This window comes from Hibiscus syriacus, unplaced genomic scaffold (genome assembly GCF_006381635.1).
Source record: "Hibiscus syriacus cultivar Baekdansim isolate YM2019G1 unplaced genomic scaffold, ASM638163v2 tig00111671_pilon, whole genome shotgun sequence".
NCBI classification, from domain to species: domain Eukaryota; kingdom Viridiplantae; phylum Streptophyta; class Magnoliopsida; order Malvales; family Malvaceae; genus Hibiscus; species Hibiscus syriacus.
Genome location: NW_024063152.1, coordinates 1,592,606 through 1,619,542, shown reverse-complemented (window position 1 = coordinate 1,619,542; position 26,937 = coordinate 1,592,606). Strand labels below are relative to the sequence as shown.

Below are 26,937 nucleotides of genomic sequence, written 5' to 3'. Positions count from 1 at the left end.
AAAAATATCCTAATTGTATATTTCATTTATGGTTATGATTATAAATCTTAATTGTAATTTAATTTTTTTTAATAAAACTAGTTGTTTTTATCATAAAGATTATATTTTTTAGTTAAATCATTATAAGTTATGAATAATTCGAACTTTAATCAATATAGGGTTGGATTATCTTAGATTACTTATGATTGGATTATTACAAATTCTAAATAATTTGAGCTTTAATCACATCAGATTTAGAGTTTTATGATATTTAATTAATTTTAAATCGAAATATTACAATTTTAATTTTTTTATTTTAATAATTTTAAATTTAATTTTTTATAAATCAAATAGAATTAAATCAAATTTAAGTAAAAAATTAGGACGTCAGTTGTCCATTAATGTCAAACCATAAAAGGAATATCCACGTCATCAAGGACAATCACGTAACTTCGACACATAAGGTGGTGGCATCGGTCGTAAATTTCCGAAACCTCAGGCCAATTTTCGTAATCAGTGGGCCTATATAAGCCATCTCTAGACCTCTCTCAATCTCTTCCCCGCCATTTATATTTTGCCTTTCGCAATTCCCGTTTCTCAGATTTTTCGTTGTTCTCTTGAAATCTTCGATTCCCAAAATCGAAGGAACAAATCCTCGAATTTCCTCTAATTTCTTCGCTCCCCAGCTTCGTTTCTCTTCTTTGTTTTGGCCAATTAATTTTGTTATACAAGCCTCGGATTTTGGGCTCGGTTTCTTTTTGCTGCTCTATTCGAAACCCTAACCCTAGTTTCGCATTCTCCAAGTCAGTGTGCGGCCGCCGCAGATGCAATAAGCCTAATTTGCCTTCGAAGCCTGGGGATCCTGGGCTGAAAATAATAGGAAATTGTCTGCAGAATTCGGCAACGTGAGTTTTCTCATTGCATTCCCTTTGTTTTAGTGTTCTTTTTAGTATTTGGTACCATTCGAACCCTAAATTGGATTGAATTTTGAGTTTCGTTTGATTGGAAGTTAAAGTGTTAGACTGATTCCATTGGTGTTTCGAGATGTAATACTGGGTTTTTATATGTTTTCTGGTATTAATTTGCGAAGCTTGAACTTAATCGAACTTTAAATTCCAGGGTTTTGATTTGGGTTTGATGAATCGTTTTTTATGAGGACTGTGGCATGTTGGGATATTGCATTTATTTCTATAGTTTCTCAAGTGATTTAAGCTTCCTGAAGAGCTATCCTAACCCTTAGTTGAAATTGCTGTTGAACTATTAGTTAGAAAATTCTCATGTTTTCTCCTGTCACATTTTCTTCTTTGGTCATCTCTATATATTGGTTATTAATTGTTCCTACTTTCAATTGCAGAATAGTTCCTAAATGGCTGATCATCGGGGTGCAAATGGCCAGCATCCAAACGGGACAGCTCCTGAATCAGGAAACACTTACTCTATTAATCTGGACAATTTCAGCAAACGTCTGAAGGCTATGTATTCGCACTGGAATGAATACAAAGCGGAGCTCTGGGGCTCTTCTGATGTTGTTGCAGTAGCTACACCGCCACCTTCAGAAGATCTGCGATATTTGAAATCATCAGCTCTAGACATTTGGTTGCTAGGTTATGAGTTTCCTGAGACTATAATTGTTTTCACAAAGAAGCAGATTCATTTCTTGTGTAGCATGAAGAAAGCTTCTCTTCTTGAAGTTGTGAAGAAATCTGCTAAGGAGGCTGTGGGGGCTGATATTGTGATGCACGTGAAGGCAAAAAGTGATGGTGGAATTTCGTTGATGGATGCTATATTTAAGTCCATCAGGGTACAATACAAGGGATTTGAAAATGATGCTCCTATTTTTGGTCACATTGCTCGAGAAGCTCCTGAAGGAAAGCTTTTAGAGACATGGGCTGAACAACTAAAAAAGTTCTGGCTTTCAGCTTACTGATGTAACCAATGGTTTATCTGACCTGTTCGCTGTGAAAGACAAAGAAGAGGTTATGAATGTCAAGAAAGCTGCGTATTTAAGTTACAATGTGATGAACAATATTGTGGTTCCAAAACTTGAGAGTGTGATTGATGAGGAGAAGAAAATTACTCATGCTGCCTTGATGGATGAAACTGAGAAAGCCATAGTGAATCCTCAGCTAGCCAAAGTAAAACTTAAGCCAGAGAATGTTGATATTTGTTATCCTCCCATATTTCAAAGTGGGGGTGAGTTTGATCTCAGACCTAGTGCTGCAAGCAATGATGAGAATCTTTACTATGATTCTGCCAGTGTTATCTTATGTGCAGTTGGAGCTCGTTATAACAGTTATTGCTCAAATATTGCCAGGACTTTCTTGATCGATGCCACTCCAGTTCAGAGCAAAGCATATGGGGTTCTTCTTAAGGCCCATGAAGCTGCAATTGGTGCATTAAAGCCTGGGAGAAAGTTTAGTGCTGCGTATCAAGCTGTATTTTCAATTGTTGAGAAGGAGGCTCCTGACTGGATTCCCAATCTAACAAAATCTGCTGGGACAGGAATTGGTCTTGAGTTTCGCGAGTCGGGGCTTAATCTCAATGGGAAGAATGAACGTTTGGTCAAAGCAGGAATGGTTTTCAATGTGTCACTTGGTTTTCAGAACTTGCAGTGTCAGAGTAAGAAACCAAAGAGCAGTAATTTCTCTCTCTCTTACTTGCTGATACAGTCATAGTTGGTGAACAAAATACTGAAGTGGTGACTGGCAAATGTTCCAAGGCTGTTAAGGATGTGGCTTACTCGTTCAATGAAGATGAGGAGGAAGAGGAAAAGTCTGTGAGGGCTGAAACTAATGGCTTTGAGCCGTTTATGTCGAAGACAGTGCTTAGATCAGATAACCATGAGATCTCTAAGGAGGAGTTGCGGAGGCAGCACCAAGCAGAACTTGCTCGTCAGAAAAATGAAGAAACAGCTAGGCGACTTGCGGGTGGACCTGGGAATGGAGACAACCGTTCAGTTGCAAAGGCTTCAACTGATTTGATAGCCTATAAAAATGTGAATGACCTGCCTCCTCCCAGAGATTTTATGATTCAAGTTGACCAAAAGAATGAGGCTGTCCTCTTGCCAATTTATGGTAGTATGGTACCTTTCCATGTGGCTACTATAAGGACAGTTTCCAGCCAGCAGGATACCAATCGGAATTGCTTTATCCGGATTATATTTCATGTTCCAGGGACTCCTTTTAGCCCTCATGATTCAAACTCTCTAAAGAATCAAGGAGCAATCTATCTAAAAGAAGTCTCATTCCGCTCCAAAGATCCAAGGCACATAAGTGAAGTGGTACAGCAGATTAAAACACTTCGTCGGCATGTTGTGGCCAGGGAATCTGAGAAGGCTGAGAGAGCGACCTTGGTTACCCAGGAAAAACTTCAACTTGCAGGGAACAGGTTCAAGCCTATACGGCTATCTGACCTTTGGATACGTCCTGTTTTTGGTGGCCGTGGGAGAAAGATTCCAGGAACACTTGAAGCCCATGTTAATGGATTCCGGTATTCTACCACTAGAGCTGATGAGCGTGTAGACATCATGTATGGAAACATAAAGCATGCATTCTTCCAGCCTGCTGAGAAGGAGATGATCACTCTCCTTCACTTTCATCTGCACAACCACATAATGGTCGGAAACAAGAAAACCAAGGATGTACAATTTTATGTTGAGGTTATGGATGTAGTACAGACATTGGGAGGGGCAAAGAGATCTGCTTATGACCCAGATGAAATTGAAGAAGAGCAAAGGGAGAGGGATAGGAAGAATAAGATCAACATGGATTTTCAGAGTTTTGTGAATCGGGTAAATGATCTTTGGGGGCAGCCTCAGTTTAATGGTCTTGATCTTGAGTTTGATCAGCCTCTTAGAGAACTTGGCTTCCATGGGGTCCCGTACAAGGCCTCGGCTTTTATCGTTCCAACCTCAAGCTGTTTGGTTGAGCTGGTAGAGAATCCTTTCCTTGTGGTGACCTTAAGTGAAATTGAGATTGTCAACCTGGAGAGAGTTGGCCTTGGGCAGAAAAATTTTGACATGACCATTGTCTTTAAGGACTTCAAGAAAGATGTACTCAGGATTGATTCCATCCCTTCAACCGCACTTGATGGCATCAAGGAATGGCTGGATACGACAGACATCAAGTATTATGAGAGCAGGCTGAATCTGAATTGGCGGCAGATTCTGAAGACAATCACTGATGATCCACAGAGCTTCATTGAAAATGGGGGTTGGGAATTTTTGAACTTGGAAGCTAGTGATTCTGATTCGGAGGATGAAGAGGAATCAGATCAGGGTTATCAGCCATCTGATGTGGAGCCTGAATCCGAGTCAGAGGATGACGTCTCTGATAGTGAGTCATTGGTAGAGTCCGAGGATGAAGAGGAAGAAGAATCCGAGGAAGAGTCTGAGGAAGAAAAGGGGAAGACATGGGAGGAGTTGGAGAGGGAAGCAAGCAATGCAGACAGGGAGAAGGGGAACGAATCGGACAGCGAGGAGGACAGGAGGAGAAGGAAAATGAAGGCTCTTGGTAAATCTCGAGCTCCTCCTAGTAGTTCAATTCCCAAACGTTCCAAGCTGCGGTAGATGTGATATTATATTTCCAGTTGATTTTAAATGTCTAGACATATGATTTAGTAGCAGCAGCTGGTATTTTAGAAGAAAGTAGTTGTCTAACATATAGCTCTTAAGTGTGGTATGTAGTATTTATGCTACTAGGATCATGTTCCGATATATTGGTGGGCATCATTTAATGGGAGTAAACGTTTTCTTTAATGGTTTGGTGTTTTATGTTCCACTACATTTGGGGTGACCATATTTTCACTTATCCTAACAAGATTGACCCTTTGGAATGCTTTATTTTTGGTTTTATGAATCATTGAATTGTTGTTTGGTTAATGTATGCATGTGTGAATGTATGCGTGCATGTACATGTGGATGTCTATTTCTTAGAACAGTCATGAAATTTGAGCTTAGTGAGTTTATTTTTAAGTTTGGTTGATTAGAAGCTGTGCAATTCCTTTTCTTATGCCTAATACAGAAAGCAATAATAATGGTGTTCAACATTTTAATCTTTATTTAATCACAAAAATGATTAAATAGAGGAGATAAAGAAACTCCTTTTCTGTTTCAACAGTCTGTCTCTGTCAACACTATGACAGACCAATACAATAATGAGTAAAGTACAGGAGAGTTCCCGAATGAACTTTTTCTACCATATTTACTTTATTAAAAAAATTAATAGCTAATTTTAGATTTTTTTATCTTAACTAAAATATTTTTATTATAATAGTACTTATATAATATTTCTTTTGATAACTCGTGTTTAGAGATGATAACCGGTCGGGTTGAATTAAATTTTTGGTCAATTTAATTTGATTTGAATATATATATATATATATATATATATATATATTCTTCTCTTGAATCTAATTTGACTTGAATTTTTAAAATATAAATCTAATTCGATTTGATCCTACCTTATATAAAAAATAATGATATAATTAAAAAAAACTATTGAGATAAAGGTATTATAGTAATTATTCATAAATTTATATGAACAATCACACTTATTCTTAGGTCGAGTTGGATTTGAGGTTTTTCACCCTCTAGATAAACTCGATCAACTCGACTCACCTCTATATAAAATCCGACTCGACTCACCCCTGTATAAAATTCGAATTAACCTTATCTGAACTTGATTTTTTTTTAGAAATTCCTACCATGTCAAAGTAGATTAGGAAAAATTCGTCGATTTCATATTAAATTCTCTCTCCACTCACGTTTACATAAAAATACTTTTTAAAAAATATATATTATAAATCACGTCTCTAATTACATAACAAATCTTTTGATTAATGTTTAAAAAATAAAGTTAAATTAATATTTTATATCATTCATTTAACATTAATTAATATAAAGTTGATTATTTAATAATTATACAAATCATTTAATAATTACTTTATAATTTTTAAATTTTAATAATAAAAAAATAATCTAAATATCTTAATCAATAAAAAAAATCATCTAAATATAATTTACAGACTTTCACTACATTTTGGCCTATAATAATTTCAATCCAAATCCAAAACAATAAAAAACACTTTATATATGTATTATTTACTAATAAATAATAAAATATTTAATTAAATAATAATAAATCAAAATACTGAATTAAAAAAAACTAAAATAGCATGTGAACCACCAAATTTCTCTAAACCATCATACAATTCACAAATCACAATTTGCAGAGTACAAGTATAAAATTAAATTTATTTCCTTTTTGCCGATTTCTCCCTTCTTCACCGCTGCTGCTGCTGCTGCTGCTTCTCCTCTATTTCCTCTTTCAATCCCTATGTATGTCTTCCTCTCTTAGTTTTTGTTCTTTTAATTCTTTCTTTTGGGGTTTCCCCCCCTTCAGTTTATCCATAGAATTGATGCATTTCTGGGTATTTTTAAAAAAATATTTGTTTTGGATCGGCTTCTTTCTTGTACGTTCTTGTTTCTGGTTGTCAGATTTAGATCCTCACGTTGTTTTTACTTCCCAAAGAAGAAAAAATATGTTTTTTTTTCCTGTGGTTCATGTCTACCTCTTGTGTTTTATTTTTAATTTTTTTAGAAAATACTTTTGATTTTATTGTTGAAAAGTAATGGAAGATGGGTCATCTGTTATTTGGTTTCGTTGTTGCCTTGATGAGTCCTTAATCATTAGATGTATTTATATCATGAAATTCCCTCCTCAAAAAGTTGCAAAGTAAGTGCTTGTAATTGAGGATATTCAGTTTATGCTTCTTTTTATTTGCTATTATATTTTTTGAAGTCTCATTAGCTCCTTTTTGTCTGAATGATATCTTAAAATCTTTTTTTTAAGCTTGATATGGAGATTTCCTGTGTATAATATATACGTATTTAAGTATAATTGTGTAGGTATATGTATATGCAAGATAAAAGCTAAAAGATTTGTGCTTTGATGGGCTCAAAACTGTTGCAGTTTATATTCTGGCTAAAATAATTGGTATTTGTTAAGATTCTTGCTGGTTTTGAAAGGGGATGAGTGTTTTGTGTGTGTGTTAAGGTTGGATTGCTACATAGGTAAAAGGGGTTTAGTGCACTTGATTTTTTGTGGGTATTTTGTGAGTTTGTTCTACTGTAGTCTTCATGGTGCAGTTAATGATAGAGGTTGTTTTTAACATATTTGATGTATCTCAGTTTAGTTTTAGTGACATCTTTTTTTGTCCTTTTGCAATGTAGATAAATGATTGGCTGTGAGGTGGAAAATTAGGAGGACAGTCTTTTGTCTTAAAGATGGCTTCCGGGGGCACGGTACCTACTTCTGGTGTAACGGAATCTAGTGCTGCTGATGTCGAGAAGTTACCCGAGGAGATGAATGACATGAAAATTAGAGATGAAAAAGTATGCATTTTTGAACGCTCCTTTTTGTTCCTTTTACCATTGTGATTCCCTGCTTTGCATTTTCTAATCATTTAATTTAATAATTACTGAGTACTACTCGCTTTCATTAGTAAAACAAAATGAAAAACGAAATGCTGCTATGACTCATGGATCATCTCTAATTTTTAGGAAATGGAAGCAACAGTTGTGGATGGTAATGGGACAGAGACAGGGCATATAATTGTGACAACGATTGGTGGTAGAAATGGTCAGCCGAAACAGGTATTACTTCTTCTGCTTTGAGATTTAATTGCAGTGTTTAAACATTACACATTAGTTATCCTTCTTCCCCATTTTCTTTCATTACATGACATCTTCTAATATAACTCCATAAATCCAGACTATAAGTTACATGGCTGAGCGTGTGGTAGGACATGGATCATTTGGAGTTGTCTTCCAGGTAAGAAACACTTGTTTGATTCACGAAAGGTGGCATAACTTGCTAATCATCATTTTTAGGTTATATGGATGTTCATTGTTTCTTTTTTCTTTTTCTTTTTAAAGGCAAAGTGCTTGGAGACAGGTGAAACTGTTGCTATAAAGAAGGTTCTTCAAGATAAGAGGTACAAGAACCGTGAGCTGCAAACAATGCGACTTCTTGACCACCCAAACGTTGTGGCTTTGAAACATTGCTTTTTTTCTACAACAGAGAAGGATGAACTTTATCTCAATTTGGTACTTGAGTACGTACCTGAAACTGTTCATCGTGTTATCAAGCACCATAACAAGTTGAACCAAAGGATGCCATTGATATATGTGAAACTTTATACATACCAGGTACATGTTGGTGTTTAAAATTTTGGTTTTTCGTGTTCTTTTTAATTGAGTCATCTCAGATGCTAATAAAAGTTGATGTTTGGTAGATATTTAGGGCTTTGTCTTACATCCATCGCAGCATTGGTGTGTGTCATCGGGACATCAAACCTCAAAACCTTTTGGTATGTTCAAATATCTTTCTACTGTGACATTTGCCTCGTTTTTTTATTTTAGTAGAACCCCTTACCTGCAAAGTGAATAACTTGTCATGTCAATCCTCTTAATTTTCAACATGATCTTGATGTATTACTCTTTCCTGCCTACAGGTAAATCCGCATACTCAACAAGTTAAACTATGTGATTTTGGAAGTGCGAAAGTTTTGGTAGGTTGTAATCTCTATCGTATTTAATTATTTGTTTATGAATCTTTGAGTTTCGCTTAGGTCTTACTATTTCACATTTTCATATCTTGGTAGGTGAAAGGGGAACCAAACATATCCTACATCTGCTCAAGGTATTATAGAGCACCTGAACTAATATTTGGAGCAACCGAGTACACTACGGCTATTGACATCTGGTCTGCTGGCTGTGTCCTTGCTGAAATGCTACTTGGACAGGTAGGAAGCTTGTACATATGAGGTTTATGGTTGTTATTATTGCCTTAAATTAAGGTTGGCGTTCCGTAATAAAAAAATTTCCTATTTATCTCAGCCTTTATTTCCTGGTGAGAGTGGAGTCGACCAGCTTGTTGAGATTATTAAGGTATTTAACTTTCTGAGTGAATAGTTAGTGCAATGCTTTTGTGTGCGTATGCATATGTCCACATTATTACAATAATGTCATTGTGGAATGTTTCAATGGGAGGAAACTTATTTCTTCACAGAGATAACAGATTCGTTGCTATTTAAAATTGCCATTTATTATGGTTTCTATAAGTGCCTTTGTTAATGATAATGTCGTGCAATACTCGTGTTCCTTGTGGATGTGTACTTGGCTAATAAACTTTGGTCCTAATACTTTTCCATTGCACGTGTTCTGTTTGATATCATTATACCTTCTTTAGTAATTTGCAATGTCAAACTGACCATTTCTCTCTTGTTATGATTATTATGCGACTATTTTCTAGGTCTTGGGCACTCCAACACGAGAGGAAATAAAGTGTATGAACCCTAATTATACAGAGTTCAAATTCCCTCAGATTAAGGCTCACCCGTGGCATAAGGTATTAAGGATCAAAGAACGAGTGTGCAAATGGTCTTCTGTTTAATCTTATGGAACAATGATTTGAAATATTTTTTGTACCAGATATTCCATAAGCGCATGCCTCCTGAAGCTGTTGATTTGGTGTCGAGATTACCAATACTCCCCTAATCTCCGGTGTTCTGCTGTAAGCATATAAAACCTTTATTATATCATGGTTCGTGTTTTTCCTTTGATTTGCGACTTTTGGAGTGAACTCCAAGCATTGAGGTATCTTCGTGATGAAAAAGGGAGTTGACAAGAAAACTCATAGAGTAAGCTGCGAAGAGGGACATTAATGTGTTCTCTTTACCGATGATCTTTTGGTTTGTTTCGTGCATCTCATTTTGCAAGTGTCACTCAATTTGCAGCTAGATGCCTTGATCCATCCTTTCTTTGACGAGTTGCGCGATTCAAATGCCCGCTTACCAAATGGTCGTTTCCTTCCGCCATTGTTTAACTTCAAACCTCACGGTAAGGAATAGTTGAGAAGAAAAAAAACATACATTTTCTTTGAAATAAACTTTTTCGTGTATTGTTAAAGATGCATGATTGATTATAACAATGGTGATGTTATCGTGTCCACCAGAACTGAAGGGTTTTCCGGTGGAGATATCGGTGAAGCTGATTCCGGAGCATGCAAGAAAGCAATGTCCATCTCTTGGATTGTGATTTTGATGCAAAAGTGTATTACTGTCATGATGTTTTGTTTATCTATGCAGTTGATTGTCGTTGCATGCATGCATGTTATGTTGTTGAGTCACCTTTATGTAAAAGCAGACAGATTTAGACATGATCTTCCCACTTTTATATATTTGTAGAGATTGTAACATCCATGGGAGATGATGGTCATCAACTTATGCCTACTTTCATATCTTGCTTGTATTTTTGTTTTCTTTTTTCTGAAAAATGTACGTAGATTGCATTAGTCATAAAAATATATATACTTTCTGAATAATCATAAGTTAAATATATCGATGACTTGATGAGCAACAAGATTTTATCCGTCAAATGACACATGCCACAATTTGATAATTTAAAATTTATTTTTTAAAAAATATTAAAAATAATATTATATTTATAAAAAAAAATTTAATTTCTATTAAATTACAAAAAAGTCTCAAAATCTCTAAAATTCTCAAATTCTAACATTAAACCACCATCGTCACCCTTTCCAGCTACTACCATCGTCGCCAACATAGTTTCTGCCATTGTCTTAGTTATATGCCGTCGTAATTATCGTCGATTGATTGTCGGAATCATATGGGATCACGATTTTCATCTTAGGGTTCGCATGGTATAAAACGTCGATTCACAATCGATTGACAGTCGATAGGTCACGATTTCGTAGGGATTTTGGTCCACAGCTGGAGGTGAGGTCAGGTGGAGCTTCATCGACGACAAAGGGCGACGGTCGGCGTAAGTTTAGGTGTTGAAATGAAGGTTTTCAATGTTTTATGCGTATTTCGAAATTTGTGTTCTCTTTTTAAAAAGTATATAATTTATTTTTAAAAAAATATTACTAAATATATTATAAGATTGTAACACGTGTCACTTAACAGAGGAAATTAACGTCGTTGATGATTCAGGCAATTAAAGTGATAACGTTTATAACGTTAGTCACCTAAATGATCCGAAAAATACTGTCGGCACCTATTCGAGAAAAAATGTATAATTTGAATACTTATTTAGGTATTAAGCCTTTTATTTTCTGTATATATATATATATATATATATATATCGGAGTGTTGTGATTTAAGGTTTGTTTTCACCAACTTTCAATTCTTTAAATTTATTTGTTACTTAGTTTACCTATTATGGTTTTATCAAATCTTAGCTAAATCTTCTTTCCATGATCTAAACCCCATAACTAAGGTCAAAGATCTTCTGATGAAGTACCATGAATACTTACTAAAATTGAAACTCCATTCATGAAGACATATGATGTTCCAGGAATAATTAATTGATCCAAACACAAATAAAAAATGCTGTTGATGGTTGGTTTGCATTGCAGCATTCAACTAGACAGCATGAATCAAATCATCGGCTCTCCAAATACCACCCAACGGAAGTTCAATCCAAATCCTGTCGCACTTTGCTGCCTCAACACACTTACGGTAGAGTCTCGACTGCCTTGGAGATGTGCTGCCATAAAATCTAACTTTGGGGTGCATCAAAGTACCAGAAGCGAATATGGTATTTGCCAATACATTTGCTTCCCCCACTGCTGGAACAGAGAAAGAAGTGCACCCGATAAACAACACCCGGTTATTCAAATCATTTTCATAAACCCAATTCATCTTTGCAAAATCAAGCTTAAGGAGTTCCAAAGATGAGCTATCAGACAACAGTTGCAGATCTGCACCAGACACAATGAGTTTAGCATAATGCACACTACTTCGTGAGAGTGGACAATGATCAACGAGTGGACAATGATCAACCAGAATAGTCCACCCTTTAAGTTCAACATTGAAGGCACCCAATTGTCCTCCTCTAAAAACACAATAGAAAACTCCGTTGGTGTAGGCAGCATCATTAGCACGATTAAACCGATCAAAACCATCAAACTCAAAAGTCTTCCATGAACAATCACCGGCAGAACATAACTTAATACAAATTTTTCCATTTTCACTCCACAAAAGAAAGATGGTACCTTTTGGGGATGTTGCATTCAAGGAAAACGCCGCCACCTGAAATGTGGGAGGTCCCCCTAAATACGGAAGCCTAATTACCTCAGTTGTTAACGGAGAGTACAAAAAGAGGGACTCTTTTTTAAAGAACCCACCCATATAAAGAAGCACAAGGTCGTGCATCAAGGAAAAGTAGATACTCTAGTCCTCTGCTCCTTTCTTCGACAAGGTACTCTCTGGAAAGAGGGTCCAGCAGCCGGCACTCACCTTGTATTAGATACAAAGAGGCATAACGCCAACAAAATTTCATTGCCCAGGGGAGTTCACCAATAGCAGGAATACAAGTGTTTGGGACTGACCAAGCCTTGCAAACTGCTTGTATCCGGCTTCGATCTACCCAACGCAAACGTCCAATTATACGTTCAAGGATGTCGAGGGGGAGATCCGACCAATTGGGCCCATGTCTACTCAGTCGACGCCTCTTTGAAATCCGTTTTTCCTTAAAATTTCTCGTACCAGTCGTAGTCATCTCTCTATTGAGATAATTTCTGAGGATTTTCAAGGAAATGCGCAAGACTATTAGGCCTGAAAATAGCACAAAGCAAAGAGGCGCCAAGATTGCAGACACCAAAATCTAATTTAATGCAGCCGAGCAGCCCCGCTAGTCCTGAAAATATTATGGCATAAAGGCAACATAATTAAATATATGATCGTCTAGATTAGGGAGTAACTAATTTGTACAAGGCAGTTAAGGGGAAAAGCTTCATAGAAAACATATAAAGAGATTTCGCATGAAAAAATATACAGCATTTGTACAATACTAGCAATTAAAAAAAATCAAAATCAACCATTCTCCTTTCAGATTGTGTTGTTACAGACCAGACTGAGGTCAGGGGAGACGGAGAACTAATCTCATACAATACAGCTATGCTCAGGCAATAGTGCAGCTATGAACTGAAATTACTCGACAGAGTAAGGAAGGTGAGGGATTACCCGTGCATGTAACAAAAGTGTGATCAAGTGACTCGTAGTTGACGGGCAAGAGACGAAAGGTGGGAGATTTGCATGACAGGGCTCCTGGGAATTCTGTCTAAATCATCACTATATTCAAAATTCTTATTTTTCCCTCCAAAAATGCTAATCTAAGCCAGTTAAAACCTGCCAATCCCAAATCCTAATTAAAACATGCAAAACAAAACAAAAAATACAAAAATAATACTTAACAAAAGTAGATGGAAGGAATTGATTTACCATTGATGATTTTGGGGAGGGGCTCTGAATTTCAAGATGGCTTTAAAAGGGGCTGCTTCTGGAAAACTAAACCTGCAGTTTCGGAAATAATAATAATAATAATAAATCGAAATTTGGGGAAGTTAAATCAATCACTCGAACAAAACTCACACTTTGTGTTGGGAGCTTTGGATTAGAGGTATGAATGGTGGACCGGCACGAAGCGAACCGCGATTAAGGCTCATTGAGTATTGAAATCGCCCTACCCATGAAACACCTATAAATTAAGAACAAAGACAAGGAAGTCTAGCTTTGCGGCGGAGTAGAAATGAAGGTTTACGGCGGCACCAATTAGGGTTCAAATTAAGAAGCTTTGCGGCGGAAGAGAGACAACTGTTGAAATTTTGGGAGAATTTATACAAAACTTGCATATGATAAAACTCCAACTTAATATTAGAAAATTTCTAAAATATTGATTTTATTATAACCAAAATCATTTGTAGAGTTTAGTTTACAATCTCTTAAAATATTGATTAAAAGTAATAAAAAATAACATCAATTTTTTATAATTGATCTAAATATATAATTAATTTTAATTAAATATTATTTCTATTAGCTATATAATAATTATTTAACTCAATATAGTGATTAAATAATAATTATGTTTTATGTTCCAAGTTCTATTTAGGCCTAATTAGAATGGGTATAGGTTGGGTTGGATCGAGTTTTCGATCAACCGAGAAAAATACATTTCCATCAAAATTTTGATTCAACCCTAGTTTATGGTGACTCCACCCAACCGGTATTTTAAAATAAAACATGTATTTGATCCAACTCAAATATATAAACATATATAATATTTTTAATTGTATTTGATAAAATAAGAATCTAATTGAAAAAGTATATATAGAGAAGAATATTATTGCAATTATCTCTAAATATATAATGTATACTTACATTATTTTTTGGATTGGGTCGGTCGAATATTTCTCCCAAATCTGAACTTGAACTTATCTTCTAAAAAACCTGATCCAACTCGAACTTGAATTTTGAAAAAAACACGACCCCACTAGGGTGGATCTAGTCGAAAACCATCAGTTTATGGCATAAAGACAACATAATTAAATATATGATTGTATAGATGTATAGACTAGGGAGTAAGTAATTAGTACAAGGTAGTTAAGAGGAAAAACATTGATAGAAAACATATAAAAAGATTTCACTTGAAAAAATATACAGCATTTGCACAACTAGCAAATCATATATAAAAAAAATCATTTTCCTTTCAGGATGTGTTGCTACAGACCAGACTGCTATAACAGGGCAGGGGAGACGGAGAACTAGTCTCATACAATACAGTTATGGACTGAAATTACTCGACGGTGTAAGGAAGGTGATGGATTTGTCCCGCAGGTAACGAAAGTGTGATCTCGTGACTTGTTGATGGGGGCAAGAGAAAAAGTTGCATGTGTATATTTCACAATAACAAGTTTAATATCTAGCAACTCAGAAAACCTCCTTCGTAATTGACCCTTTCGAATGGGAAAAGGTCAACCAGCGGAAGGGGGTTTGGCTTCTGTTTTAGAGACAGTTTTAAGGTAATAGTCCACATATTTGATAAATGAATTTTCAAGACTCTGTCCATTGAATTTGACCTCTACATTGCTATCAAGACAAGCAGCTAAGTCGAATACTCTTTTTTTCATCAATGCAATCATATCGCTTTCCAATTCAATCATATTAAACTTAGCTAAGTCTGGCTTAAATGTAATTCTGGTCCAATTTTCCTCTTCACCGCATTCTTCAATAATAGGTTGAGTCCTTAGCCTCATATTGTCTGTGAACTTCTGTTACAAGATAAATTTAAATTTAAAATTTAACTTTGTTAACTAAAACATAAACCACATTCACAATCAAAATAAGAGATGAAAACAAAATTCCTACTAGTATACTAATTTAACGTTCTATTACTAAATAACCAGAAATTATTAAAGAAAAAACGCATCGACAATTGACTAATTATTACCAAAGGACAGATTCATTTGTCAACTGCATTATTTTATACATTAAGACAGAGACAGAACCCATAGCAGAACAGCTGCTACGTTAGGGCTTAACTGAAAAAAAAATATTTTAAGAAATCATATGTCAACTGATTATATTATGATTATGTTAATTGTCAACTACACGAACATAATAGGTGAGGAGAAGTCGGAGATAGTAACAGGGAGTTGCTAACCATTTGTTGGAAAAACATAATAGGTGAGGAGAAGTCGGAGTAGTAACAAGAGGAGTTGCTAACCATTTGTTGGAAATAATGGATTTTTTATAAAAACTTTCAGGTAAACCACTTATCGTAAAATTGAAGGTTTGAATATAAAATCATGATTTTATATTCTATTCTATGATACATTTAAAACTCAAAACAATTGAATAATAATGAGAAATTGATGTTTAAAGTAAGCTACATGCAAATTTTTTAAGGGCATTTAACTATACTTTGGCAAAACAATTTATAATATCGTGCATGTGTTTGAATGTATAGACATTTAGCATTCAAGTTTAATGACTAGATTGATGAAAAATGGGATTAATGCGATCAAATCCGAAGGTCAGGTGCATATGATCTAATCTATACAATAATTGCATCCATGAACAAGATTTAGGAGATGTTTAATATGATATAATATGAGCTATAACACTTGTTTAATTCAAAGAATCCTCTTCCAATGAAAATTTCCCAACTATCAATCTCCAAGAACTGCTTCAGAAACTAGATGAACTGAAGAACTATATGTGTCATATAACACTTACAAATTCAGTCTTGATTAAGCTAAGATGATATAAATAGTATTTATTCTAAGTTTACTCAATTTTTTGGATCGAGGGATGGCAATTCCAACAGCTCCAGAACGAACAACCAGAAAAAGCAAAAAGAAGGAACCGATACTGCTATATACCTGAAGAACCCAACACAAACTCATCGAAAGCCTCCAAAATTTGGAATACGGATTACTAAACAACCAACAAAAACACCAGCCAAACAACCCTACCACAAAATTCTTCGAAAAACCAGAACAATTTCACCTCAACACCACACCAACCAAGGATAAAAACACAAACCACATAATACAATTGACAGTAACCCACCCCACCCCACAAGCCTCCACAGAAATGAGCAAAACAAGGACTGCCTGACTCCAAAACATCAAGCACAAAAATCCTCAAGAACAGCATCCTAACCTTCTGAATGATAAATCCACCATAACACCTCGGAAACCAAGATTAACACCATGGAACATCCAAAAAACACTCCCTTCACCCTCTCATCAAAAGAAACCTATAGTCCTAGACTCACTCCATCAGAGACTATAATCTGAACAAATTACACACTTAAGAAATCGATCCAGACCCCGCTGCAAATCGAATAAAAAACACAAACTAAGATGTCTCAAAGACCGAAAGCAAACACCTAACAACCCCAACAATACTCTAACTAACGTCAACGCATAACTAAGGACAAATCTTTTAAAGAACCACAGTTTCAGGACTACCAACCATAAGTCCAAGTTGCCTACCTAAATTGTTAACTAAAACATAAACCACATTCACAATCAAAATAAGATGAAAACAAAATTCTTACTAGTAATAATTTTTACGTTCTATTACTAAATAAATTATTAATATAAAATTAACTTAACAATTAAAATAAAATTACATGTTTATAATGCTTCCTTCGTTTTCCATCGCAGTCTCCACAACAAACTCAGTCGAAAATATATTTGTAATCTTCGCTCCAAAACCATATCGACCACCTCAGATCCTTTTGACATCGTCGTCGAAATTACTTCCCGTCAAAAGATGACCAAAATATATTTCCGGCACGAAAACTCCTCCTTCCTTCTCAACCGGAATACCCTCACCATTATTATAAATAGATACCAAATTGATCGACACGTCAATGCTTACCATAATAGAATCCATAGATGGACAACGCCATCTAATATCTGCAGCATTAACCAAATTTCGTCAAAAATTTGCAACAACCAGTGACAAAACTAACTTCCCCGGTATACCATCTTCTCATCCTCAAAAACCCAAAGAAATTCAGTAGTAAGATGGATTGAGCTGATAAACACTTCCGGCCGACAAACAAAAACTATCTTTAGTGGCAGTGGCCAAGCCAAATAAATCGTTCAAAGAGGACAGAGTGAAAACCCGGCCGTTATGTAGCATCTGAGAACAGAAAGCACATGCTTTGCTTTCCTCCAATTCTGCCACCACGAACGGAATCTTTGCTTTACTCGAACAGAACACAAAATCGTTCAAAGAGGAGACAGAGTGAAAACCCGGCCGTTATGTAGCATCTGAGAACAAGAAAGCAGACATGCTTTGCTTTCCTCCAATTCTGCCACCACGAACGGAATCTTTGCTTTACTTGGACAGAACACGAGCTGAATCTGACTAACCACTAAGGAATCTGAGCGATCGCACCTTCCCCGTGGGAGAAAGAACCTTGCTTACTCTAGCCTTTTAACATCCTTGACCCACCACTCTTAAGGACCTTCAATATCTCGGTGAGAAGTTCGTTTAAAATAAAATGGCAGGGGGAGACGGTGATGAAGATCGAAATGAGTCTGGTAATTAATTTTCTGTTAAATGCAGCACAGGAAGAACAGCTTAGGCTCCGCCCCTCGCAATAAAATATTAATAAATTTGATAAATTCTATATTTAACACCTAAATTACTACCTTTATTTTATTATTGTACCTAAACTTTATTTATAATGTAAATTGGTGTTTGTTTTCAAAATATAACATTATATTTAAAAATAAGTTTTTTAAAATGTACGTTATTTAACATATAATAAGAATATGTAGATACATATTTAATTAAAGAATACAAGATTATGTAGAGAATTTTAATTTATTTATTAAATTATCCTGTTAAATATTTCTTCTTAACAATCATAGAACTAATTCATTATATTATCTAAATTTTATAAAAAGTTACATTCGACATATTAAATATAACTAGAATATTTAAAAGGATTACACAGATTGTATTTATTTTTTTCATCATATATGATAAGACTTTAAGTTAAATTTTAAGGACTAAAAATAATTATTTAAGTTATACTAAAATATATATTTTAGAGTTGGGAACTCACCTTAAATGATGATCAAGCTTTCTAATGAGTGTAGAATCAAAAGTAGCGTACTATCAAAACTTTAAGTTTTAATACATTAATATCGAACAAAATTCGAGTATTTTATAATAATTTCATTATGATAAACTTACAAGTTAAATTCTCGTATAAGAAACAAGGTTCAAATTTAACTTGTCTTAATCGAACATTTTAATCAATATTTATTTAATGAGCTAGACATTAAAACAATATTTAAAATATAATATTAAATACATTATAAATAATATTAATAAAAATATCAATATGAAATTATTATTTAAATATGTGTAATAATTTTTAAATAGTAATTAATAATTTTTAAATGTAAATTAACATGAATAAAAACATAATAAATATACACCCAAATAATAATTATCTTAGTCATAGTAGAATTCATTATCTCAAAATAGTTTTATCTGAAATGATAAGAACTAATAAATAATTATCAAACAAATTAAAATAATATTTTTATTAAAGTAATTATTATCATTGATAATATTCTTTTTTTAACGAAAATAAGGACAAACTGAAATAAAATTTCGAATTTATGTTTACCGTTAGAATTAAAGTCTTTCTCTATGCTGACACTTCTAAATTTGACTCAACACCAAATCAGATTATTGTTCATTTATCGTTGATAACCGATCCTTTTTGTTTTTGGCTTAATCCCCAAGCAAGTTCTGAAACTAACCTTTTTTTTTTCCTAAATAAGTGCCTAAAACATTTTTTTGGACCATTTATGTATCTAACGTTACAAACACGTCCACTTTAAATGTTCAAGACGTAACAGTCGTTAGTTTTTCCTATTAAGTGACATGTGTTACAATCTGATAATTTTTTAATTTATATTTTAAAAAATATTAAAAATATTATCATATTTATAACAAAAACTCTAATTTCTTTTAAATCACAAAAGCCTCAAAATCCCTAAATCTCTAAATTCTAACACTAAACCACCGCCACCGCCCTTTTTGACCACGATCGTCGTCGTCGACAGTCTCTGGCGTCATCCTAGTTATACGCCGCCATAGTTGTTGTCAATTAGCGTCGGAATCGCGTGGGATTGCGATTTTTATCATAGGGTTTGTGGGGTATATAAAACGTCGATTGGTCGACGATAGGTCATGATTTCATAGGGATTTTGGTCTATGAGGGAGGTGAGGTCGAGTTGAGCTTCGACGATGACAAAGGGTAGTGGTCAGCGTAGGTTTAAGGGTTGAAACGAATGTCTTCAATGTTTTGGGGTTATTTCAAAATTTATGTCTTCAATATTTTGGGGTTATTTCAAATTTTATGTGTTTTCTTTTAAAAATTTTTTTTATTTTATATAAAAATTTAAATTATCATATTGTAACATGTCACTTAATAGTGGAAATTAACTCCGTTGACAGTTTCGGACACCTAGAGTGGTAACGTTTGTAACGTTAGGCACCAGGATGGTCAAAAAATAATGTAGGCACCTATTCGAGAAAAAAGGTATAGTTTGGGCACTTATTTGAGTATTAAGCCTAGAAATTAACCCATTTTACTAAAGGTTTAAATATACAAAAGGTGTCATTCCTCTTTTTTCAGTTTAGTGTATAATGTTTATTTCGTTTTAGTTTGGCGCCTAACGTTTCATTCTGTCACTCAAACTGAGACAAACCATGACAGACTGTTAGTTTTCTCCTTTAAGTGACACGTGTCACAATTCGATAATTTTAAAATTTTTATATAAAATAAGAAAAAATTATATATTTTTTTAAAAATTAACGTCGTTGAATATTCGGACACTTAAAGTGATAACGTTTATAACATTAATCACCTAAATGATACGAAAAATTATTATAGGCGCCTACTCAGGAAAAAGAGTATATAGTCCGGACACTTATTTGGTATTAAGACTTTTCTCTCTCTCTCTATATATATATATATATGCGTGTATCGGAGTCTTTTGTTTTAAGGTTTGTTTTCACCAACTTTCAATTCTTTAAATGTATTTATTACTTAGTTTATCTATTATGGTGTAGACACCCGTTTTTGTCCGGGTCTTTTTTATATATTATTATTATCGCTATTTTAATTATTATTATTAGCATTATTATTATTATTTTATTTACATATTACATTCTGTTTCCAGGCCCAGTACAAAGACCCAGAGCCCAATCAGCTCAAGCAGATCCAATCACCCCAGCCAATCCAATGACCAGAAGCCCACTTGGATGGCCCAGCAACTAACCCTAACTCTAGGGTTTCTCCTTCTCTGCTCCAGCCGCCACATTTCCAACCGTTGGATCTGGTGAAAATCAATGGCCCACAAGTACCCAAGCAATTAGGGTTTTAAACCCTAAACATATCATCATCCGCCGCCGCGCCTTCGATGTTCCAGCTTCCCAGAGAAGCGTGAGCCGCGCCGTTGACTCCCAAGCTACCGTCAGACATCCCGCCGTCGCCCTACCGTCATCTACAGTAAACCACAGTAACCCCATCAGTTCCAAATCAAAACCCTGAATTTAAAATACCCAAATCAATCCGAAAATGCCATCAACAGTGAACCCATTAAAATATCATTCTAAATCCCGATTTTTTCGGGATTCAATCGTACCAAATCAGAGAAACAATTCCTATACCCCGTAGGCTTCATGATTTCATTCAAAACCCCTAATAAATCAAGCATGCAACCAGACAGAGGGGGGGATTCATTCGAAGATTTCCAGAAAAAAAGGGGGATTTGGTGAAGAGAACAAATAGACAGAGAAGCATTTGGGGGTAATAAATAAAAAAAAGAATACAGAGGGACATTCGGGGTGGAAAAAGAAAAAGAAATAGAAAAGAGGGAGAGCCAAAACTTACCAAGAACGGGTCACTGTTGCTTCATCGGAGGAACTGGGCTCCATCTTCGAAGGTAAATTCCCACCTTTGGGGGGGGGGTTCGGGTTCAAGTTGGTTGTGGGAAGGGGAAGAGCTTTAGGTTTTCAAAAGAGAAAGAAGGAAGAGAGGAAATTAGGGTTTGTGGGTGTTTGTTTTAAGAGCCGACCGCCGCTGGAAACGCCGTGGAGCGGCGGTTGTTTGGTGGGTTCGGGGAGAGAGTTCAGAACTCTCTCCTTTCTTTTTTTTGGGGGCTCAGGAAACAAATGAGGGAATAGGGTTTCTCAACCCTTAAGTGGGTAATAACCCACACGCCGAACGACGCCGTTTAGAGGGGTCAGGGCTTTCGTGTTTTCAAGTGTAAAGGGTAAATAGCACCTTAGGTCCCTCGCAGTTGTAATTTATTTATTTCAATCATATACTGAAAGTTTGCTTTATTATATTTTGAGCACTTATGTTTCTGTATTTCTATTTTAGTCCTGTTACTATGTGTTATATTATTATTTGTTAATGTTGAACTCTGGCCGCAATGTTTGTAATAGTTTCATTTTAGTCCTAATTTCTTGTGTTATGATATTTTGTGGGTGTTTGAATTCAGCCATCATATTTGCAAATGTTCCATTTTGGTCACTGTCCGACATTTTGTTTAATTACTTTTTGATCCTCCGTATTTCTGTGAAATTGTTTTAGTCCTCATTTGCATGGTTTGTGTAATTATTTGATTTTACGCCTTAGAGTTTAGATTTGTTTCATTTCAGTCCATATTTGGTTATTTATTTTAATTTCATTAGTTTTAATTTAGGCTATGATATTTATAATAATTTTATTTTAGTCACTTATTACATGTGTTGTGTGATTTTGGCTGATGTTCGAATTTGGCCCTCAGATTGGTGCATCTTTTGTTTTTAGTCACTATTTTGGCATTTGGTTCAAATATTTTTAATCCTTCATGTTTCTGTGTAATTTCAGTTTGGTCCTTAACTTGTGTTTCTTCGACTTTAGCCCTTAAAAATTCATGTTTGTACTATTTTGGTTCTTTGAGTTTATGTGTTTGCTATTTTGGTCTTTGAAATTTCAAGTAATTTATTTTTGGTCATTATAGTTTGGTTTGTAATATTAATTTTCTTTTATTTTAATTCTTTATGTATGTACATGTTTTTTATGTTATGTATTTGTATCATATATAAAAAATATATTTGACTATATTTGTTGTAAATATTGTATTTTGCATATTTCTATTTATAGTTATTTATATTGCATTTCTTTATTTAAATATTGTTCGAATGTTTTCAAGAACACAAATTTGTAGAACGTGCATGGAAAGTATCACTTGATCGAAGTGGTACAATCCGATATGACATTCGAACAAATGTGAACTTGAAATTAATTTGATTTTATTTTGCTAATCCATTTCATTTTAAATCGAATATTGCAATGAATGTCTCTAAATGATAATTAATATCATTTCATGCAAATTATCAATCTTTATTCTACAATGTATATTCGATTTTTTTATCAATTTATTTTGTTGTATGTAAATATCGTTTTTTTATATATTCCATTCGTATTTTTGTTAATGAGGGAATATTCTTTTATGGATAAGAAATAGTCGAAATAGCTTTCCCGATGGAGGATTGTTAATTTCGAGGTTTCTTTTTTGAATTAAAGAATTTTCCATAACATTCAGTAATATGAGGCAAATTAAATAAATCTCAATAAATTGATCATAGTTTAATTTTATATTCGATTCATCATTTCCACAATTTACGACAATGTGTAAGCGACACAGTACCAATCTTGGGCGCTGTGGGAGTGCTAATCCTTCCCCACGCGTAATCGACTCCCGATCCCGTTTAAATCGAATCTTTGGTAAACGCATACCAGTTTTCGTCTTAAAAAATGATTTTTCTTAAAATTGTTTTAAAAAGACGTTTTTAGGTATTCGACCTACCTAACTCAAAGGTTAATGGCGACTCTTTTCTATTTTATTCAAATCACAAATTTTTTTAAATTAAAGTCATAATCGTTTTTAAAATAATATTTAATTGTTTTACCTAAAAAAATGGTTATGACAGCTTGGCGACTCCGCTGGGGACCTTTTTTAGAGAGTCAAGCTGTAGGTTGCTTACACTTTGTCGTCTTTGTGGAAATTATGATTTCGAGTGTTTAGTTAATTTATGATATGTTTATTGAAGTTTTTAATTGCTTTATTTTTTATTTATTTAAAATACTAACATTTGATTTTTTTTTTATTTTTATTTTTTCAGATCGGTCCCAATTTTTGTCGTTTTTTTCTTTTCTGTTTTGAGTCAAAGGTAGGTATGTTCCTCCTCACACACATCACGTGCATTCTTTATGTATGTTTATTGAAGTTTATTGCTTTATTTTTATTTATTTAAAATACTAACATTTGATTTTTTTTTTATTTTTATTTTTCAGATCGGTCCCAATTTTTGTCGTTTTTTTCTTTTCTGTTTTGAGTCAAAGGTAGGTATGTTCCTCCTCACACACATCACGTGCATTCGTATAACATGAGCTCTAGACACGAGCTTCGATCCAAATTAGTCGGGGTGAATGCTTTACTCTCGTAAGAATTTATTCTTCGTATGAGTTTTAGCAAATAACCCATGGGATACATACCTTAACCTTCGTAGGGATTTATTCCTCGTATGGGTATAAGACAGTGAATCCCCTCGAATTGAACTCGTTCCGTTTGAAACCTGTAATGGGTGAGGATCGAGGGTCTGGCAGCCCAAGGGGGCACCAACATCAAGGACAATTCGAGTTCATTTTCCTGTTAGAGCCGATTCCATGCATATAGTGAGCTGTAGAACGGTCGCCCTAGGTATAGGTATATCGAACCTCTGTCCGTCAGTAGATACCCAAAATAGGTGTACACAAAGGAGGAGCATTTTTGAGCATTTTCTTTTTGCTTTAAATTATGTTGAATAAAGTATGCGAAATAGATACCATGCGGTTAGAGTCATTTTCTTGAAAATGTCATTTTGGGTAGATAGCATGTCCAGGTAGGAATGTTATTTAATTAAAGCATGTTCGGGTAGATATGATTGGGTAGGTGCTATATTTATATGTAGATAACATCTTTTAACTCTATTGATTATCTTACTTGTACTGACTAATTTCTTTTTTTTGTTTGTGTATACTAACTCATTTTTTTTCTCATTTGTTTGTCATTTTTTTTTCACCATTCTTTGCATTGCATTGCATTGCATCATCATGACATAATGCAAAAATGTTGATCAGCAAGGAGATATTCGAGAGAAAATTTTTCACAAGAAGAGATGAAAGTTTTCAATCTAGCAGTCTCGTATACAGACATGCACTGAGGGTTCAAAGAAGCTCAAAATACAAGAATGAGATTTTCTCGAAGATCGAGCATCATTCGAGACTGATATGATAATCCACTGATCTAAGGAGTAATCCAGCAGTAGATTCTCATCCACAATTATTCCATCGTTAACCATCAGGAGTGAAGCACAAACTTCAGCATAACCGAGGTATTAATGGAGTTAGTTTACAGAGCATTGAGGGGCATCGGTTCCAAGTATAAAGATCCGAGACGAAGCAGTGAGCTTGAAGATCGTGCATCATTCGGTACTGAGATGATGATCCACTGATTCAAGGAGTAATCTAGCAGTGGAGTCTTATCTACAATCATTTCATCGCTAGTTATCAAAGAGCGACACACCGACCTCACTACCACCGAGGCATTAACGGAGTCAGATTACAGAGCGCTTGAGGGGCATCATTATTGAGGACGAAGATCCGATATGAAGCAGTGATCCATTCCAGGCTCACCATCTAAGCGAAGACATGTTTGTAAATTGGATTGTCTTGTAATGTGAAAACTTTATTTCTGGTGAAGACTATTCTATGATATTCATCGTTGGGGTCAACATTTTTCATCTGCATTTGTATCTTTTTATTTTCATATATATTTTATTTTTAAGCATTTTCATATGCATCATTCATAAAAACATGAGATCAATTTGTGGAGAAGTCAGTGGAAGTAATACTGATCACGTGACCATATTGAGAATATAAACAAGAAGCTGAAATCAACACGATAGAAGCTTGTTCGATTGAGTCTTCCAGGATGGTTTGAGAAAAGAGTCATTCCCTGAGGTCTACGATGTTGATCCAGTGCACAATTTCCACCTAAGAAGCTCCAGACATTCCACTGAGAACTGCAAGACACTAAAGCACAAAATCCATAATATGATTTATTCAGGGGTATCCTAATACTAAGCCAGAGAAGTCATTGCATCAACCACTTACATCCATAGAGATTGTTTTGTTTGAACTCGTTTTTGTTCTTTCTTCAATATTGCTTAAATATTTTTAATTTGATGACTGAAATGATGCTACCTTCTAAGGTTAAATAATTGAACAAATTTTAATCTTTAGTTCTTTGAATATCGAATGAATTACATATTCTTTTAATTCTTCAAGAATTATAGATTTTTGACATATGGCAAGATTAGACCTATTTTATCCTGTCTAAAACCCTAAAATAAAATTTCTCGATTTTTACCCGAAATAATTCCTGATCACTACCAAATAACCAATTTTTGACATTCTATCTCTTTGAGACCTTGAAATATTCTTTTCGACCTTGAAACATTCCCTCTTTGAGACCTTGAAACATTCTTTCCACCTTGAAACACTGTATTTATTTTTTTGAGACACAAAAGTCATACCCATACCTTTCTTTGAGCCAATAAAGTCATCATCGTCTTCTTAGACGTAAAACCAACATTTTCTACCAATAAAACCTACAGACATTGAGTACAAGATGTTCACTTGAACATAAACCTTCCTACAAAGAAGACACAGTGTGGGGCATCTCGCATCAATTTTCTGAAGACGAGAGCAATTGAGACATGTTGAGAGCAAGAAGCGAAGAGAAAAAATAGAATTCATTCAAAATAATTCTATCATGCATTAATTACTGTTTTCATTTAAATAAAAATTAATCCGGAAAATCTATCCCCCTGGGGATACCTCTTCTGCAAGGACTTCTGTGTATGAGATGATGAACGGCTTTCTTTCTTTATCCCTTCACAAAAGGAGAAAATATATCCCTTGTGTCCCCATTTGAGCCTGAATGATATTTTCTTCTGATTCAACCATAATCAAGGATCACCCTCCATATTGGGGGGGCAAGTTAGAGGAAATCTGCTCGTATGAGTGAAGACCATTGATCCAGATAAGATACCAAAAGGTGAACCAAATACACAGTGCAAAGATCATATTAAAGCGAAGAGAAAAGAAAAACAAAGTGAAAGAAACAAAGTGAAAAAAAAGAAGAGAAAGTGGACAAAGAGAACATACAAAGAGTCTCTTGACTCAAATGGCACATCAAGTTTCAAACTATGAGATTGATCTAGAATTAGTTCACCAGAAGATCATAGAACATCAAGGGAAGACAAAAGACTCATACGAGCATATTCAAATTGAGCAAGACAAGATTGAAGGCATCAGAGTTAATTGATCCTTGGTTCAATCACCTTTCAACACTTGTTTGGGCCTTTTATCCATTTCTTTCATAACCCTGAACCATGGCCTACATTACGTGCCTAAAAAGTCCATTCTAATCATACATTGATTTCTAA

At 34.6% G+C, this 26,937-nt stretch overlaps 3 protein-coding genes, 1 long non-coding RNA gene and 1 pseudogene across 4 annotated transcripts; 2 read left to right on the top strand and 3 right to left on the bottom strand.

Annotated features, from left to right (window-relative positions):
* Positions 1-551: 551 nt before the first annotated feature.
* On the top strand, positions 552-4,735 carry LOC120167220 (FACT complex subunit SPT16-like). The gene is given in 4 exon segments (XM_039176299.1): positions 552-884; positions 1,334-1,879; positions 1,881-2,624; positions 2,627-4,735. Coding segments are annotated over 3 exon segments (3,198 nt in total). The 5' UTR covers positions 552-884; positions 1,334-1,345; the 3' UTR covers positions 4,547-4,735.
* Positions 4,736-6,182: 1,447 nt separating this feature from the next.
* LOC120167224 lies at positions 6,183-10,240 on the top strand (annotated as a pseudogene).
* Positions 10,241-11,346: 1,106 nt separating this feature from the next.
* On the bottom strand, positions 11,347-12,574 carry LOC120167226 (F-box/kelch-repeat protein At1g57790-like). Its single transcript, XM_039176303.1, has 2 exons — positions 12,188-12,574; positions 11,347-12,138 (listed from the first exon to the last, which is right to left on the bottom strand). The coding sequence occupies exons 1-2, from the start codon at positions 12,563-12,565 to the stop codon at positions 11,428-11,430; spliced, it is 1,089 nt and encodes a 362-aa protein (XP_039032234.1). The 5' UTR covers positions 12,566-12,574; the 3' UTR covers positions 11,347-11,427.
* A 1-nt stretch (position 12,575) lies between these two features.
* LOC120167229 lies at positions 12,576-13,471 on the bottom strand. The gene is made up of 3 exons (XR_005520024.1): positions 13,288-13,471; positions 13,030-13,194; positions 12,576-12,703 (listed from the first exon to the last, which is right to left on the bottom strand). It is a non-coding gene; the product is annotated as an uncharacterized LOC120167229 (long non-coding RNA).
* A 1,345-nt stretch (positions 13,472-14,816) lies between these two features.
* On the bottom strand, positions 14,817-17,345 carry LOC120167339 (DNA topoisomerase 2-like). The gene is made up of 6 exons (XM_039176387.1): positions 17,330-17,345; positions 17,115-17,273; positions 16,804-16,856; positions 16,390-16,512; positions 16,170-16,226; positions 14,817-15,113 (listed from the first exon to the last, which is right to left on the bottom strand). The coding sequence occupies exons 1-6, from the start codon at positions 17,343-17,345 to the stop codon at positions 14,817-14,819; spliced, it is 705 nt and encodes a 234-aa protein (XP_039032318.1).
* Positions 17,346-26,937: the final 9,592 nt, after the last annotated feature.

Coding starts and splice junctions, on each gene's coding strand:
- LOC120167226 (XM_039176303.1), bottom strand. CDS start 12,565: ATGACTACGACTGGTACGAGAAATTTTAAGGAAAAACGGATTTCAAAG. Junction 12,139..12,187: donor GTGCTTCTTTATATGGGTGG/GTTCTTTAAAAA, acceptor TTAACAACTGAG/GTAATTAGGCTTCCGTATTT.
- LOC120167339 (XM_039176387.1), bottom strand. Junction 16,513..16,803: donor TTGGTAGTCCTGAAACTGTG/GTTCTTTAAAAG, acceptor TTTATCATTCAG/AAGGTTAGGATGCTGTTCTT. Junction 15,114..16,169: donor TGGTTGTTCGTTCTGGAGCT/GTTGGAATTGCC, acceptor ATCTTGTAACAG/AAGTTCACAGACAATATGAG.